The 13,024-nt window shown below is 37.4% G+C and overlaps 2 protein-coding genes across 7 annotated transcripts; one reads left to right on the top strand and one right to left on the bottom strand.

The window, feature by feature from the left end:
• On the bottom strand, positions 1–8,634 carry LOC122025060. Of its 5 annotated transcripts, none has more exons than XM_042583815.1 (9): positions 8,172–8,634; positions 6,235–6,264; positions 6,102–6,150; positions 5,596–5,796; positions 4,889–5,131; positions 4,472–4,622; positions 4,234–4,302; positions 501–669; positions 1–426 (listed from the first exon to the last, which is right to left on the bottom strand). In XM_042583815.1, exons 1-9 carry the CDS (start codon positions 8,536–8,538, stop codon positions 86–88), a joined length of 1,620 nt encoding a protein of 539 aa, XP_042439749.1. In that variant the 5' UTR covers positions 8,539–8,634; the 3' UTR covers positions 1–85. The 5 variants fall into 5 exon arrangements, with proteins under 5 accessions (XP_042439749.1, XP_042439750.1, XP_042439748.1 ...); XM_042583816.1 differs by having other exon boundaries at positions 6,102–6,147; XM_042583814.1 differs by having other exon boundaries at positions 6,102–6,264; positions 8,172–8,632.
• Positions 8,635–8,741: 107 nt separating this feature from the next.
• LOC122025061 (pentatricopeptide repeat-containing protein At1g80550, mitochondrial-like) lies at positions 8,742–12,545 on the top strand. Of its 2 annotated transcripts, none has more exons than XM_042583819.1 (2): positions 8,742–10,344; positions 12,298–12,545. In XM_042583819.1, exon 1 carries the CDS (start codon positions 8,792–8,794, stop codon positions 10,121–10,123), a length of 1,332 nt encoding a protein of 443 aa, XP_042439753.1. In that variant the 5' UTR covers positions 8,742–8,791; the 3' UTR covers positions 10,124–10,344; positions 12,298–12,545. The 2 variants fall into 2 exon arrangements, with proteins under 2 accessions (XP_042439753.1, XP_042439755.1); XM_042583821.1 differs by having other exon boundaries at positions 12,266–12,545.
• Positions 12,546–13,024: the final 479 nt, after the last annotated feature.

Raw genomic sequence — 13,024 nt, 5'->3', positions numbered from 1 at the left:
TGGATCAAATAAAGTTTTTTTTACCTAAGTGTCATAATCGGCATATGGAAATCCTTTTCTTCACCACATGCTACAGAACTTATCCTCACTGTTCAAAGACTCTTAGAGTTTTGACATAATCTTTTCTTGATTGGCAGAAGGAATGTAGTTGAGTTTGAACAATTTTACCATTTTCCGAAAGACCAACGCCAAATTCTTTTAGTCTCTGGATATCTCGAGCAATGGGGCTTTGCCACTCACCGTCCCACCATGCTGGTGGAAGGAGCGGTGACAAAGCACATTGGTGAGCTTGGTGGGGGCAGCTAAGAGGACCACCAAATCTGTTCCAGATGTGACCCCACCCGATCTGGTTCTTAAGACCATCAACCAACAGGTTACTGTGAAAGCTGCTAAAGAATGAGAAGTTGGAGGCTGAGTGATGTTTACCTGTAATTCCAGAAAGTAGATCAGTACTTGCCGGTTGCTAAGGGATCATGATGCGACCATGAGTGAGGGTATACCATTTTGATTTGCTGCTGCGAGTGCTGCAACCAGTTGGGCAAAAGTTGTGCCAACGCGACGGTGTGCTCCGGATACTACAGCATGTTTGGCACGTGAAGCTAGGAAGAAGTCGACAAATGCCACCCATCTTGGTGCAGGACCCCAATCCTTTGCTCTAAAATCAGAAGACTGGAGGATGAAGGAAAGCCAAGTCAGTCAACGTTGTAATTGCTTCTTCATGGATGCATCAGCAGAGTAAACACACATTTGTTACAATTTGTGCAGGGTAAACACACATTTGTTATCTCAGATAGCATGACTATAAAAAGAAGATAATTTGGAAGTCATCAACATCATCGTCATCAAACAGAGTGTCTCGCATCTATTTGGGGTTGGCTATGTGAACCTTATCACTCAATAGAGTGTGATAATACAAAAGTTTCAATTTTAAAAAACTTAAAAATACTAAATCACGAAAACAAAAGGAACCTAGATCATGAAAACAACACAAGGAATGCACAAACCCTCCCATAAATTTTAAACCAAATTCACAAAAATCACTTTACCACCAGAAGAAGCACAACAAGTATGAACAAGCTTCAGCTATCAGCTATGGGTGACAATAGCATTATATTATGCTCTAACTTCAGCAATCGGTGGCAATAGCATTACATTATGCCCTCCAGCCAGAGAAAGGTCAATGACTGCAACCAGAAAATATCAGCACATATCTATTTGTTAAGAGAACGTGAAGATGGTGGAGGTGAATTTACTGTTGCTAAATTGGTTAGTTCAGCATTCAATTTAGCATCAAAAAATTTGTGAATAAGGCAATCCACGATTCGAGGGAAAACATAGCCAACTAATAGTCTCCATGTTTTTATTCTTTTTTGCCATTTTACCATTCATGCACTCAAGTTTGTTATTTCAAAGAATGCAATGGAATTTAGAATTTACCAAAGAGCACACTTTCTCAAAGTGAAATAATGAAATTTCCCTCCCACACGAAAAATTAGCCCATCGCCTAAACCATCCTTGAACTATCACCCAAATTTATTATGAAAGTGTTTTGGCCAAACACTTTGATGGCCATAAAATGATCAAGTTTAACATCTAAGAAAATGGTTGGATTGTTGAAGCATCCAGAACTCATCGGAAAGCTTCATATAGTCAAATTGGATTGTTCTTAACTGTTAAGGTATTTGGCTAAAGCACCTTAATAGCTATGAAATATCCAAAAATTTACATCTTGAGGACATGATTGAACTCTTTGAAGCATTTTGGACTCAAAACAGTGTTTCATATGGCCAAATTAGTGGCCTCGATCATCCAATTTTATTATCTGAAGTCATGGATGAATTTCTTAGAGCATCATGGACTTAACGAGAGACTTTAGATGCTCAAATTTGACAGTTCTTAGTTGTCGAGGAATATAATTGTCTCATTGGGTCACCTAAGGACATAGATTTCTTGAAAAATCTTAGACTTAGTGAGAGGCTTAAGACCAAATTATACATATATATATTTGACAATTAAGGTACTTTGACCAAAACACCTTGATAGTCATAAAGTATTCATAGATTTCTTGGAGCATTCTTTAATAGGAAACTTCAGGTGCCCAAATTGGATACATTATGGCCATCAATGTGTTTTAACCAAAACAATTTAATGGGTCTAAAACATTGTGCAAAATCTTGATTCTAAGCCTTAACACATTCATGTTACTTCTAGGAATAAAATGATGAGCACATTTGATCCCAACGAATAACATGAATATATTAAGACCTTGTAAGATTGATTTCGACTCATAAGAAAACTATCAAGGTATTTAGCCAAAACACTCTGACAGTCCAAAAAAATCATCCTATATAAGCACCATTTTATTTTTATCCCTAGGATGAACATGAATGTGTTAAAACCATTGTAAAGCCATCAAGATTTTTTGACCAAAAAAGCTTGATTGCCTGATCAAAACTGTTCTCGTACAAGCATCATCTCATCCCTATCAGTAGAGTTGTCAGAGGGGTCAACCCATGGCGAGGTGGGGCGAGCCGATCTGTCAACTTGGCGGGTTGGAAAATTTCCAACCCAACCCAATCCAAGGCGGGTTGCGGGTTTAGCGGGTCAACCCGCGGACCCATTAAATTTTTTTAAAAAAATTAAAAAAATATTTTATATCTTCAACGTTTTACTTCGAAAAGGTTCATCAATCAAATGTATCCATAAACATGTATTTTAAATATAAATGGACATAAACTAGTACTTATGTTAGATGAAAAGTACTATTTTTATTTCAAAATTATAACAAAGAAAGATAATAAATTGACATAAAACTTAGCTTACATGTGTTTCTCAACCCGCGGGTCAACCCAAACCCGTTACGGGCCGACCCGCGCGGGTCACGGGCCTAGGCGGGTTGGCCCGCGGCGGACTTGGGTTGATAAAATTCCAATCCAACCCGCTTAAATTATTTAGCGGGGCGGGCCAACCCGACGGACCTAACCCAAATTGACAGCTCTACCTATCAGTAATATGAATGTGTTAAGGCCCTATAAGCTTGATCTTTCCCCTTAGAAGGTCATTAAAGTGTTTTGGCCAAAACATTTTGATTGCATTGTAACTTTGATAAGTTTTAATGGATTTAAACAATCCAATTTGGTTATCCAATACCTCCTACCGAGTAGGAATGTAGGGAGTTCTAAGAAATCCATTCATGGTCCCTAACTCACAAGTTTGGTCATTTATTGTCTTCGAGGTGCTTTAGCCTAAACACCTTGATGTTCAAAAGTTGTTCAATTTGGTCATCTGAAGCCTCCCCCCACGAGTCCAAATTGCTCTAAGTAATCTACATATGACCTCAGATGATCAATATAGAAAGTTCAATGATCATTAAGGTACTACAACAACAACAACAACAACAAACAAGCCTTTTCCCACTAGGTGGGGTCAAATGCACCGGCCATCTAAAGTTCAATGATCATTAAGGTACTCTGGCCAATAAAAAAAAATGTTCAATTTGGTCATCTAAAGCCTCCCACTATGCTTAGGATGCTCTAGAAAATTCATTCATTACGTTAGATGACCAAATTAGATAAACTTGGATATTTTTTAGCCATCAAGGTCTTTTGGTCGAAACACCTTGATGACCAAAAAGTATCAAATTTGAACATCTAAAATCTCCCATTAAGTTTAGCTCATGATGCTGTAAGAAATCTATCCATAACCTCAAATGACAAAATTGAGTTGTTTAACTTGGCTAATGTGGCATAGAATGAAGCTTTCCATTGAATTCATGATTCTTCAAGGAATCAAACTATATACATGTGTCAACTCTGAACATTTTATGGCCATTAAGTTATTGCAATCAAAATACCTTGACAATGACAAATGTGAGTGACGGTTCAATGAAGGTTTAAACGACGGGCTAATTTTCTATGCGGTTTGGATGTCTAGTGGATGTGTCTTGTTATTTCACTTTGAACAAGTGTGCCCTTTGATAAGTTACAAAATACAGTGTACATTTTAGGTAATATTAAATTTTGAGTGCATGAAATGGTAAAATGTTGATTCTTTTGTTAGGTCTACAAGCCTTCTTGAGCCCTTAATATGAGGAATCACATCCAAATGGCCAATCACTTGAGATAATGAGTTGGTACAGTGTTCATGTAGATTATTAGCAAAATAAAGGAGGTCTAGGTTGTCTTTTAATTACTTATCAACACAATCTTATACAACTAATAAAGTTGAGTATACCTGCAACCGTGCTGTCATGCTTCCAATAGAACTATTCCATTGAAAAACACTGTAATCAAAATGAACTACCTGTTCCAACAGAAAAAGAAAGTGAAAATGCTACTTCCCCCGACGCAGAGAACTAGCAGAAGTTACATTTTATTTATTTCTTGCTCTAAGTTACTAAACTAGTAGTTGAAATGCATGAGATGAGTATTAATGCATTAATCCTTAAAAACACAAGGGACAGAATATTTACTTCTGCAAATTCCAGCAAGAAGGGAGTAATATCCTTGACAAATGAGGGAGTATCTGAAACCAAAGCCACCCTAGGTTTTCCAAACTGGAACCGAAAGCTGCTTAATGCTTTCTTAATGCATTGTACTGCAGCCTGTATTGCTCTTATAGGCCTTGCAAACAACCAAAAGAAATTCATTGTACTTCAAAAATTTATCTTTGTACATTAAATTAATGAATAATTGAGATTTTTGTGTCATTGCCAAATATTCCAAGATATGCAACAAGCATTAAAGTATATTGGTAGGTCAATAATTTGAAACCTTGCTAAAAACTGGGTAAAGTTTATAGACTGAAACCATCAAATAGAAACTATCCAAATGTTGATCAGACAGTCAAAACTATCATATTAGTTTCCTGTAGTGTCTTCTACTGGTACCTGTTACTCATCATGCGCATGTGCAGCACAATGTCAGGATCTATTCCTTGCAAAACCTGATTAACAGCTTCTTCAATTGCTGATGAAGGAGATATAATAACACGTAACAGTTCGCCGAATACATTAGGCCTTGAGCGAAGTGATTCTTCTGGTCCAAAAAGAAGTAAAGCAGCATTTCTCATTTCTGGATGTACGTTCTTCAGAAAAAATTGAATGGCCACTGCATCAGTTGTACCTTGGAACCTGTTGGTAGCAATTTATCAAGTTTATTCTTGTTTATAACTTTTGAAGAAATGTTTTAATGCAGAGATAAACAAAAACAGAACAAAGAAAATTAGTTAGAGGAAACAAATTCAATACTCAGGTGAGAGAAATGTTAATTCAGGGGGGAGCAGCATGACAATAGGGGTATCATAGAGAATAGACACTAGTCAGGAATGTCTTGCCTGGCATACCTACTAAGGAAGTCAGGTTTGTGAAGATGAAGATCTAAGAAAGTAATATGCCGTTGTTAAAGAGTTCACGCTATAATCTAGATGATAGGTTTATAAGTTTGTGTTTCCTTTATTGAACATTACCAGAGTTTCTAGCTAATTTCTTCCTTTTTTTTGTAGAAAGTCTGACAGTAGAGTTGCATATTGATAGAAATGGAGAATGGAGAGATTTATTACAAATATTGCTACAAAATGCAGGAGAGCTGCACCTACCATATAATAGGATGCTTCCAGCCTTTCCAGTTACTACAAAGAACATTTGTGTCCATTGGATGTGCAAAATTATCAATCCTCATTACTAACTTCCTTCCATATTTCCCAGCACAATCATGCTTTCTCCATAAATGCTTGACTTCTTTCAGGGTAAATGAATGGTTGGTAAAAGAAATGTAATCCCCAAAAGGATATTGCTGCCTGTGAAACAAAAGTAAAACTTTCTTTTGAAACATGACTTAAAATACAAGACTATTGAATCCATCTTCATAATCATAGAAACTGCAAAAAAATTTACAACAATGAGACTTCAAACAACCAAGGATAAGGTATACCATATACACAAATCAGTAGCAAGTGATAAGAGGTCATAAATACGCAAATAAGTGCAGTTGACTAAGCAAGCATACACACAAAATCTAAGACAAAAATGTAAATAGTTCAAATCTAATGTCTTCAGAAATTCATTTGCATAGATGAACAAAGCTAGAGGAAGATATATATACCTGGTTTGTCCAATGATCAGGGACCGATTTAGCATAACACTTAATGCTGCTGCAGTTAAAATTTTGTACATTTCATTTCCAAACCCTGCTTCAGATGCTTTGCCTATCACAAAACCATGTCTGCAAAACTCACCTGGAGGTCGATCACGAACTGTTGCAGCTCCTGCAAGTTAATCAAACTAGTAAATGATTTCTCATTGTACCAGTTTCTCCACTTGCAAATTGAAAATTAGAGAAGACATTGCATTCTAATGGATATAATTGTTAACTGTTGAATCCTTACCAACATTCCCATTGAACACCTGATATTTCCATTGATCACAAGTAATTTTTTTTTAAAAATATCAATGTCAGACACTCCGATCCATACTCATATCGGATACTCATACCATAGTCAAAGTAACATAGATGGGGAATCATCGGAAATGTTTCAACTTATCGATAGATTTGTGAACCATATTGTTATTTTATTTATGGTGATGATATCACCATTGTTGATGATGGTTTTGCAGGAATTACAAAACATGCTTTCATGAGCTTCCACACTAAGGATCTAGTTGACTTGACATATATCCGATTTCCTGATCTATTACAAATGCTCCATGAAAAAGTCTCTTGTATCACCATGGCCATCTTCACTTTATGTATATGTTAATGTAGATTGGCAAGTTCTCCCATGAATCCGAGATCTACATATGGTTACTATGTTCATTTGAAAGGTAATTTGCAGTCTTAGAAGAGCAAGAAGTGAACAACTATTTTGCTAAGTCATGTGCAAAGATATAATGCAGGGCTATGGCAGAAAATATACGTGAGCTAATTTGGTTCAAGCAGTAGATGACAAATTGAAAAATACTCCATTTTAGCACCTGAAACTATATGTGAGCTAATCAAGCTGTCTTGTGCAATTGTGCGTTTAATTTTTCATGGGATGACAAAACATATAGGGGTTGATTATCACTGTATCAGGTAAAAGGTCATCTATGGACATCATGATTACTTTTGTTAGTTCCAACAATTTAGCAAATTTGCTGTCTTTAAGAAAATTAAGTATATCTGCAACAAATTGAATTACAATATTTTGAACTTGCTTGAAAGGGAGTGTTAAGGACCTATTTGTAAATATAGCAAATTAAAGGGATGTAGTTATGAAGTGACAATAAATAAGAAAATTAGAGGGATATTTGTGAATAACTTCAACAATTTCCTCCGAATCTTATGGACAAAAGGAAGCTTTTATGTAACAACAAAACCAATGATAACCTTGAAAGTCATGCTTGGTGCACCGTGCACATGAAAAATGTATCAGCTGTCCATGTATGACAGAGAATCAGAAAACATCTAAAAAAAGGCAGCCCAATGCATGGAGTTGATGATGGAAGATCAATTCTTCAATTTCATATAAAGCTTAAATCACAGTTTGTATCAAAGATCTTAATGGTAATGATAAGTATGAATCAACAATTAACTTTCAAAATTTTGACAAAAGTTCACAAACTTACAAAGTAGATAATGCAATTGATCAGTGTGGAATCTTATTTCACAAATTTCACTGCTCTAAACTTCATTCCCTATCATCACCTTTTTAAACCCCACTACTATTTAGATGGCTATTTAAGGCACAATATTCCATCTAGTTCTAGTTCTGAATAACCATCTTGGAAGGGTATAATCTAAAAAACAGAAAGCCAAACTCATATGCAAAAGTTTCCTGAAAACGTTCAGATATTACCTTGTGATTAACTCATAATACTCGGAATAATAACGTTCATTACCATAAACATTGAGAATGAAACTCTAAAATCTGCTAAACTGTTAGAGTGGTTTCATAACCCCTCAGCCTTTTCTCCTTAGTCCATCTTCTATGTTCATACCAACTGCAATTCACGGAAAATTAAAAGACTTGAATCGAAAAATCATGAAAATTAAATCAACCTAAGAGACCCGGAGAAGCCACAAACACTACCAGAAAAAAATAAGAAGAAGGGAGTTCAACGCAAATTTACGATCGTCACACAAGTACTCTCTCAAGAGAATAACTCCGTACTCGAGCTTCGATTTGTGAAGTACCATGAATATTGAAGTGTCTTTCAATCAGTTCTCTCACCCTCAAGCTCTCCCTTTCAGAACTCGCCGCGAAGGCCTCCCCCATTTTCTCCACCGTGGCGCACGACGCACCGCCATCTGCTCTCTCCATAACCACTACACCCTCCTCCGCTTCCGGATCGTCCTCATTCACCTCCTCCGCCCCCCCTGTATCATTCTCCACGTCGTTCGGATCTCCGACGTGAGAAAAGAAAGTGAGGGCGTCGGAGGGCTCGACGGGGCGGGAGGAAATCAGGAGAAGGAAGAAGGCGGTGGAGGCGACTGCGAATAGGAGGATGATAAAGCGACGGTGCTTCCGGCGGAAGAACGGTAGACCTAGAGGATGCCGCATCTCCGATCGGTGGCGATCGGAGCGAGCAGGAGACGGAAAACAGTCTCTCAGATCAGATGGCGAGATAAAATCTCTTTTCTTTTAAATAAGTTCAGTTCTCGCATTAATTATTAATGCAACTATGCGTGGCATAACAAACTCGTTCATTTTGCCGTAACGGGTAAACCTTTTTTAAACCGGACTCGGGTTATACGTCCGACCTGATTCAAATAGGAGAGACCGCAATTCCTCGTCGCACACGCTGCGTGACGTCATGCGTTTGCCATCTTCCCCAAATCTCCACCGCCTCTTTTCTTCCTCTCCATCAACCGCCGCCGCCACCTCCGCCTCCTCCACTAATCTCGATCTGGATGCTATTTTAGAAACCCTATCAAGTTATGCGAACGACTGGCAGCGGGCACTCGATTTCTTCCACTGGTCTGCCCCGGCCGCTGCTGCGGGCGGCCTATCGAACTCAGCCGCAGCCCTCGAACGCACCGTCGACATTCTGGGTAAGCACTTCGAGTTTCCACTAGCTTGGTCCCTTATCTCTTCCCAATCCCGCATCCTCTCCCCTCCCGACCTACTCCGCCCCTCCTTCCGTGTCCTCTTCAACCGCCTTGCTGCAGCCCATCTTGTCAATGAAGCTTTAGCCGCCCTCTATCGCGCCGCATCAGAATATGGCCTCCGGGATCGGGACACCTTCCACCAACTCGTAGACGCTCTCTGCGACCATCGCCATGCAGTTGAGGCTGAAGAACTCTGCCTGCGTTCTAAGTCGCCGCCTTTTCCCCCCAACACCAAGACTTATAACCTCCTGCTTCGGGGATGGCTCAAGTTGGAGTGGTGGAGGAAGTGCCGAGAGTTCTGGGAGGAGATGGATCAGAAAGGTGTTGAGAAGGACCTGCATTCTTACTCCATCTACATGGATATTTGCTACAAGTCTGGGAAGCCCTGGAAAACTGTCAAAGTATACAAAGAGTTGAAGAAAAAAGGGTTTCCATTGGACGTTGTTGTTTATAATACAGTAATCCAGGCAATTGGAGTGCCACAAGGTGCTGATTTGGGCATTAGAATGTACAGGGAGATGCTAGACTCTTCTTGCAAGCCCAACGTTGTGACGTTTAACATAATCATAAAGTTATTGTGTCGTGAGGGGAGGTTCAGGGAAGGATATGCATTTGTTGATCGGATGAATAAAGTGGGTTGTGCACCGAATGCGGTTACATACCACTGCTTTTTTCAGAATATGAGTCAGCCAAAGGAGATTCTTGGGCTCTATGAGAGGATGTTAAGGAACGGCACCCGACCGAGGATGGATACTTATGTGATGCTGATTAAAAAGTTTGGCAGGTGGGGGTTTCTCAGGCCTGTGTTCATGATTTGGGAGTCAATGAAGGAGCAGGGTCATAGCCCAAATTCATTTGCTTATCATGCACTGATTGATGCCTTGATGGAGAGAGGGTTGGTTGACATGGCTCGCAAGTACGATGAGGAGATGGTAGCTCTGGGATTATCACCAAAACCAAGAAAATCTTTTAGGGCCGAAGGTACTGGGAAAATGGGCAATGACAACGATGATGACATTTTACGTGACGTCTTTTGAGGACACAAACAAAAGGGTTCCTGGAAGATGTTGCATGCTATACCGTTTTGTGACTGACCTGCCATTTGACATGAGTTGTGTTCCTTTATGATATATTGAATGTTCCTTGGTTTTCCGAAAATTCTGAGGTGTTTGCCGAGTAAACCCACTTGCACATAGGATATATTACTGGTTTCAGAAAGAGAAGGTGATAATTAGTGTGCCTCATAAAGGGATGCTAGGTAAGTTCACAAGCCTTTTTCTTTATTATTATTTTCAATATTCAGTATTAGTTTTTATTTTTTTTCAAAGAGTATTTGATTATCCTTCTTGGTACAAATATATTTCTTTCAGAATGTATAAGATGGAAGTTTATGCTAGCTAATAGTTTTATGTTTATTTATATTAATGCATAATATTCTATATTTTACCATATTATATGGTTATCTAAAAGGATGTCAACCTATTTTAATTCATCTAGCTCGGGATAGTTTTTTTACCATAGTATATGGATTTGCTTGTGATAAGTGATGATAATTAAAGTAGATTTACTAGTGATAAATTAGAGGTGAATACAAATACATGAATAATCATTGATAAGTGATAGACATAGAGATGAATTTTTACATTAAAATAAAAGTCCATCTGGAACTTTAGTGTGACAGTGAGAATTGAGACTCATCGGAATTCTTGGACTCTTAATTAAGATTAAGATTAAGATTTATGCATATTCTTTTTGTACACGCTTCGCAATTTGTACTTTGTGTTTTCCTTGATGTCTAATTTTGTAGGCAAAGATCTGTTTTAAAGTCTTTGTTGGTTTTAGCCTGTGTATAGAGTTGCTCAAAGATTTTTTGAAATGTTAAAAATTAGATTTTCTTTACATGCTTTACTTTTTGTTCCTCTCATTTAACATTTTGCTAGGTAATTCTTGTTGTACTTTCGTTTAACGAAAGGAATAAATTCATATTTTTGCTGAACACTTCCAGGTCATCTTGAATTATTTATTATCTTTATAGTTCTTGGTTATCTTGTATTATATTCTCACTAAGTAGGATACCTCCATGAATGTGAAAGCACAACCCCGAGCTGTGAAAATGTTTCTCTTTTTTCTGCAAAAAAAAAAACATGTTCTAGAATCTTTTGTAGGAAAGTTCTTGGTAATCTACTTGGTAACATCATAATACACAACAAAATACATGACTCCCACAATACATTCCATTAGTTCTTGAAGAGTTATATTTCAATCTGAAGTAAGTGTTCATTTTCTATGATCTCAAGTATATAGTTTTTTATAGATCGATTAGCTGAATTAATATTGGCTTGAGCCTAAGACCATTCAAGAGGTTTGAAGCTTTTATACCTCTATAAGCTTTTACAAATGTTTCATTAGGAACTTTAGTACCATTATGGCTTTTGTTACAAATTGCCTTGAGGAAGGGATTCTATTGTATGTGAATGGTGAATCACGGAACATAGCAGCGATAAACAGTGGGCATTTAGTCGATTTTTTATGGATGACCTTCACTTGAGGTGGGATCCTTCTTGTTGTTGTGTGGATCATTCTCCATCAGGTAAAGGATATCTAGGAGTGAATGACGTTAACTAATCTTGTTAGAAATCCAACATGATGGAAGCGGCTACTTTGACTTTATTATTGTTAATTGTTGTTTCTATCACCCTTGAACTCCATGATAGTTTCTTGTACATGGTAGGCATAAGATAATTCTCATTTATTACTTCTTAACACTAATATCATATGCTATCTTCTTAATCTGCATTGTGATACACTTACAATTTGCTTTTGTTGCTATCATTACTTTTAGTTCATGATCATACATAAGCATAATGCATAATTAAACAATAACACATACTTGTTGCTTATTGTTCTCTTGCGAGCCCGGCATCTCACACTTGATTTGGTATCGAAGAGTGTGTGTTGTTTGGCAGGGGCAATCATACTTGTGGTAAGTATACACAAAGTGTCTCTCCATTAGAGAGTAGGGGGAAACTCAAAAAAGTTATAGAAATACTAATATGCTATACAGTGTTTCATGATGCTGTACCTTGCAAGCTATATCATTTATTTCTAGCTTATCATGCTATTTTTTATCTTCCATTACACAAGACATATTGTTGCATTTCTAATTGTTATTTCCCCAGCTGACATCTCTTATCGACCTACCTACCTCTAGATTTACTCAAGGCAAATATCGGGAGTATCAATGTAAGTCGTCAGAGTGCTTCCAGACTGGCTGCACAACTAGACTTTGTTAAAGATTGTTGCTTTTTCGCAGACTCATCGTTCGTTTTATCTGCTGCTTAGCTATGTACGAGGTTTTTTTCATCATGTGGATGCCAGTTTAAAAAGTTTGTTTTATTAGTTCTATCACCTAAGTACTTGTAAACCTTTTTGGAATGAATGAAAATCCTATTTTTCTAGTGTAATTTGTGCACTCATGTTTAACATTCCTACTTTTATATGCATAATAGTTAACATTTAGGGTTTGGTCTTATCGTTTGAAAACATTTTATAGTGACGTATCACTACGGTCGAGGTCCAACACGATAGATGTTGATAGAATTATTATGACGGCAGATGAATTCCAATCACATTTTAGCATATATGTGGTGTCTTGATTTGTTGGTATGGTGTTTGATACTTGTAGGTTCATCATTGGAGACGGCGAGAAACAAAAATTTACTAGAACAGGTTTGATAACCTTCTCAATCTCATCTTCCAGAACAGGCCTTGAAGCAATATCAGATTGATTGAACATTTGTAATCTTTTCAAGATGGGGTGGGTGGCCACAAATTTTATAATTTTTAAATTTATTTGATAAGATAATTGAGTCAAATGAATTTAAAATAAAATAAGCTGTTGACATGGTTATTTAAATTTATAATTTAGTTTCTTTTTA

Source organism: Zingiber officinale, chromosome 9B (genome assembly GCF_018446385.1).
Source record: "Zingiber officinale cultivar Zhangliang chromosome 9B, Zo_v1.1, whole genome shotgun sequence".
NCBI lineage: Eukaryota > Viridiplantae > Streptophyta > Magnoliopsida > Zingiberales > Zingiberaceae > Zingiber > Zingiber officinale.
Note: the sequence above shows the minus strand (reverse complement) of the source record. Positions and strands in the feature narration are given on the sequence as shown.

Bases quoted from the DNA above. Each gene is read 5' to 3' on its own strand.
- LOC122025060 (XM_042583814.1), bottom strand. From the start codon at position 8,538: ATGCGGCATCCTCTAGGTCTACCGTTCTTCCGCCGGAAGCACCGTCGC. The intron at 4,623-4,888 runs GTACCAGTAGAA...GTTGTTTGCAAG, and splicing joins ATGCGCATGATGAGTAACAG to GCCTATAAGAGCAATACAGG. The intron at 670-4,233 runs GTATACTCAACT...TTCATCCTCCAG, and splicing joins GCATGACAGCACGGTTGCAG to TCTTCTGATTTTAGAGCAAA.
- LOC122025061 (XM_042583819.1), top strand. From the start codon at position 8,792: ATGCGTTTGCCATCTTCCCCAAATCTCCACCGCCTCTTTTCTTCCTCT.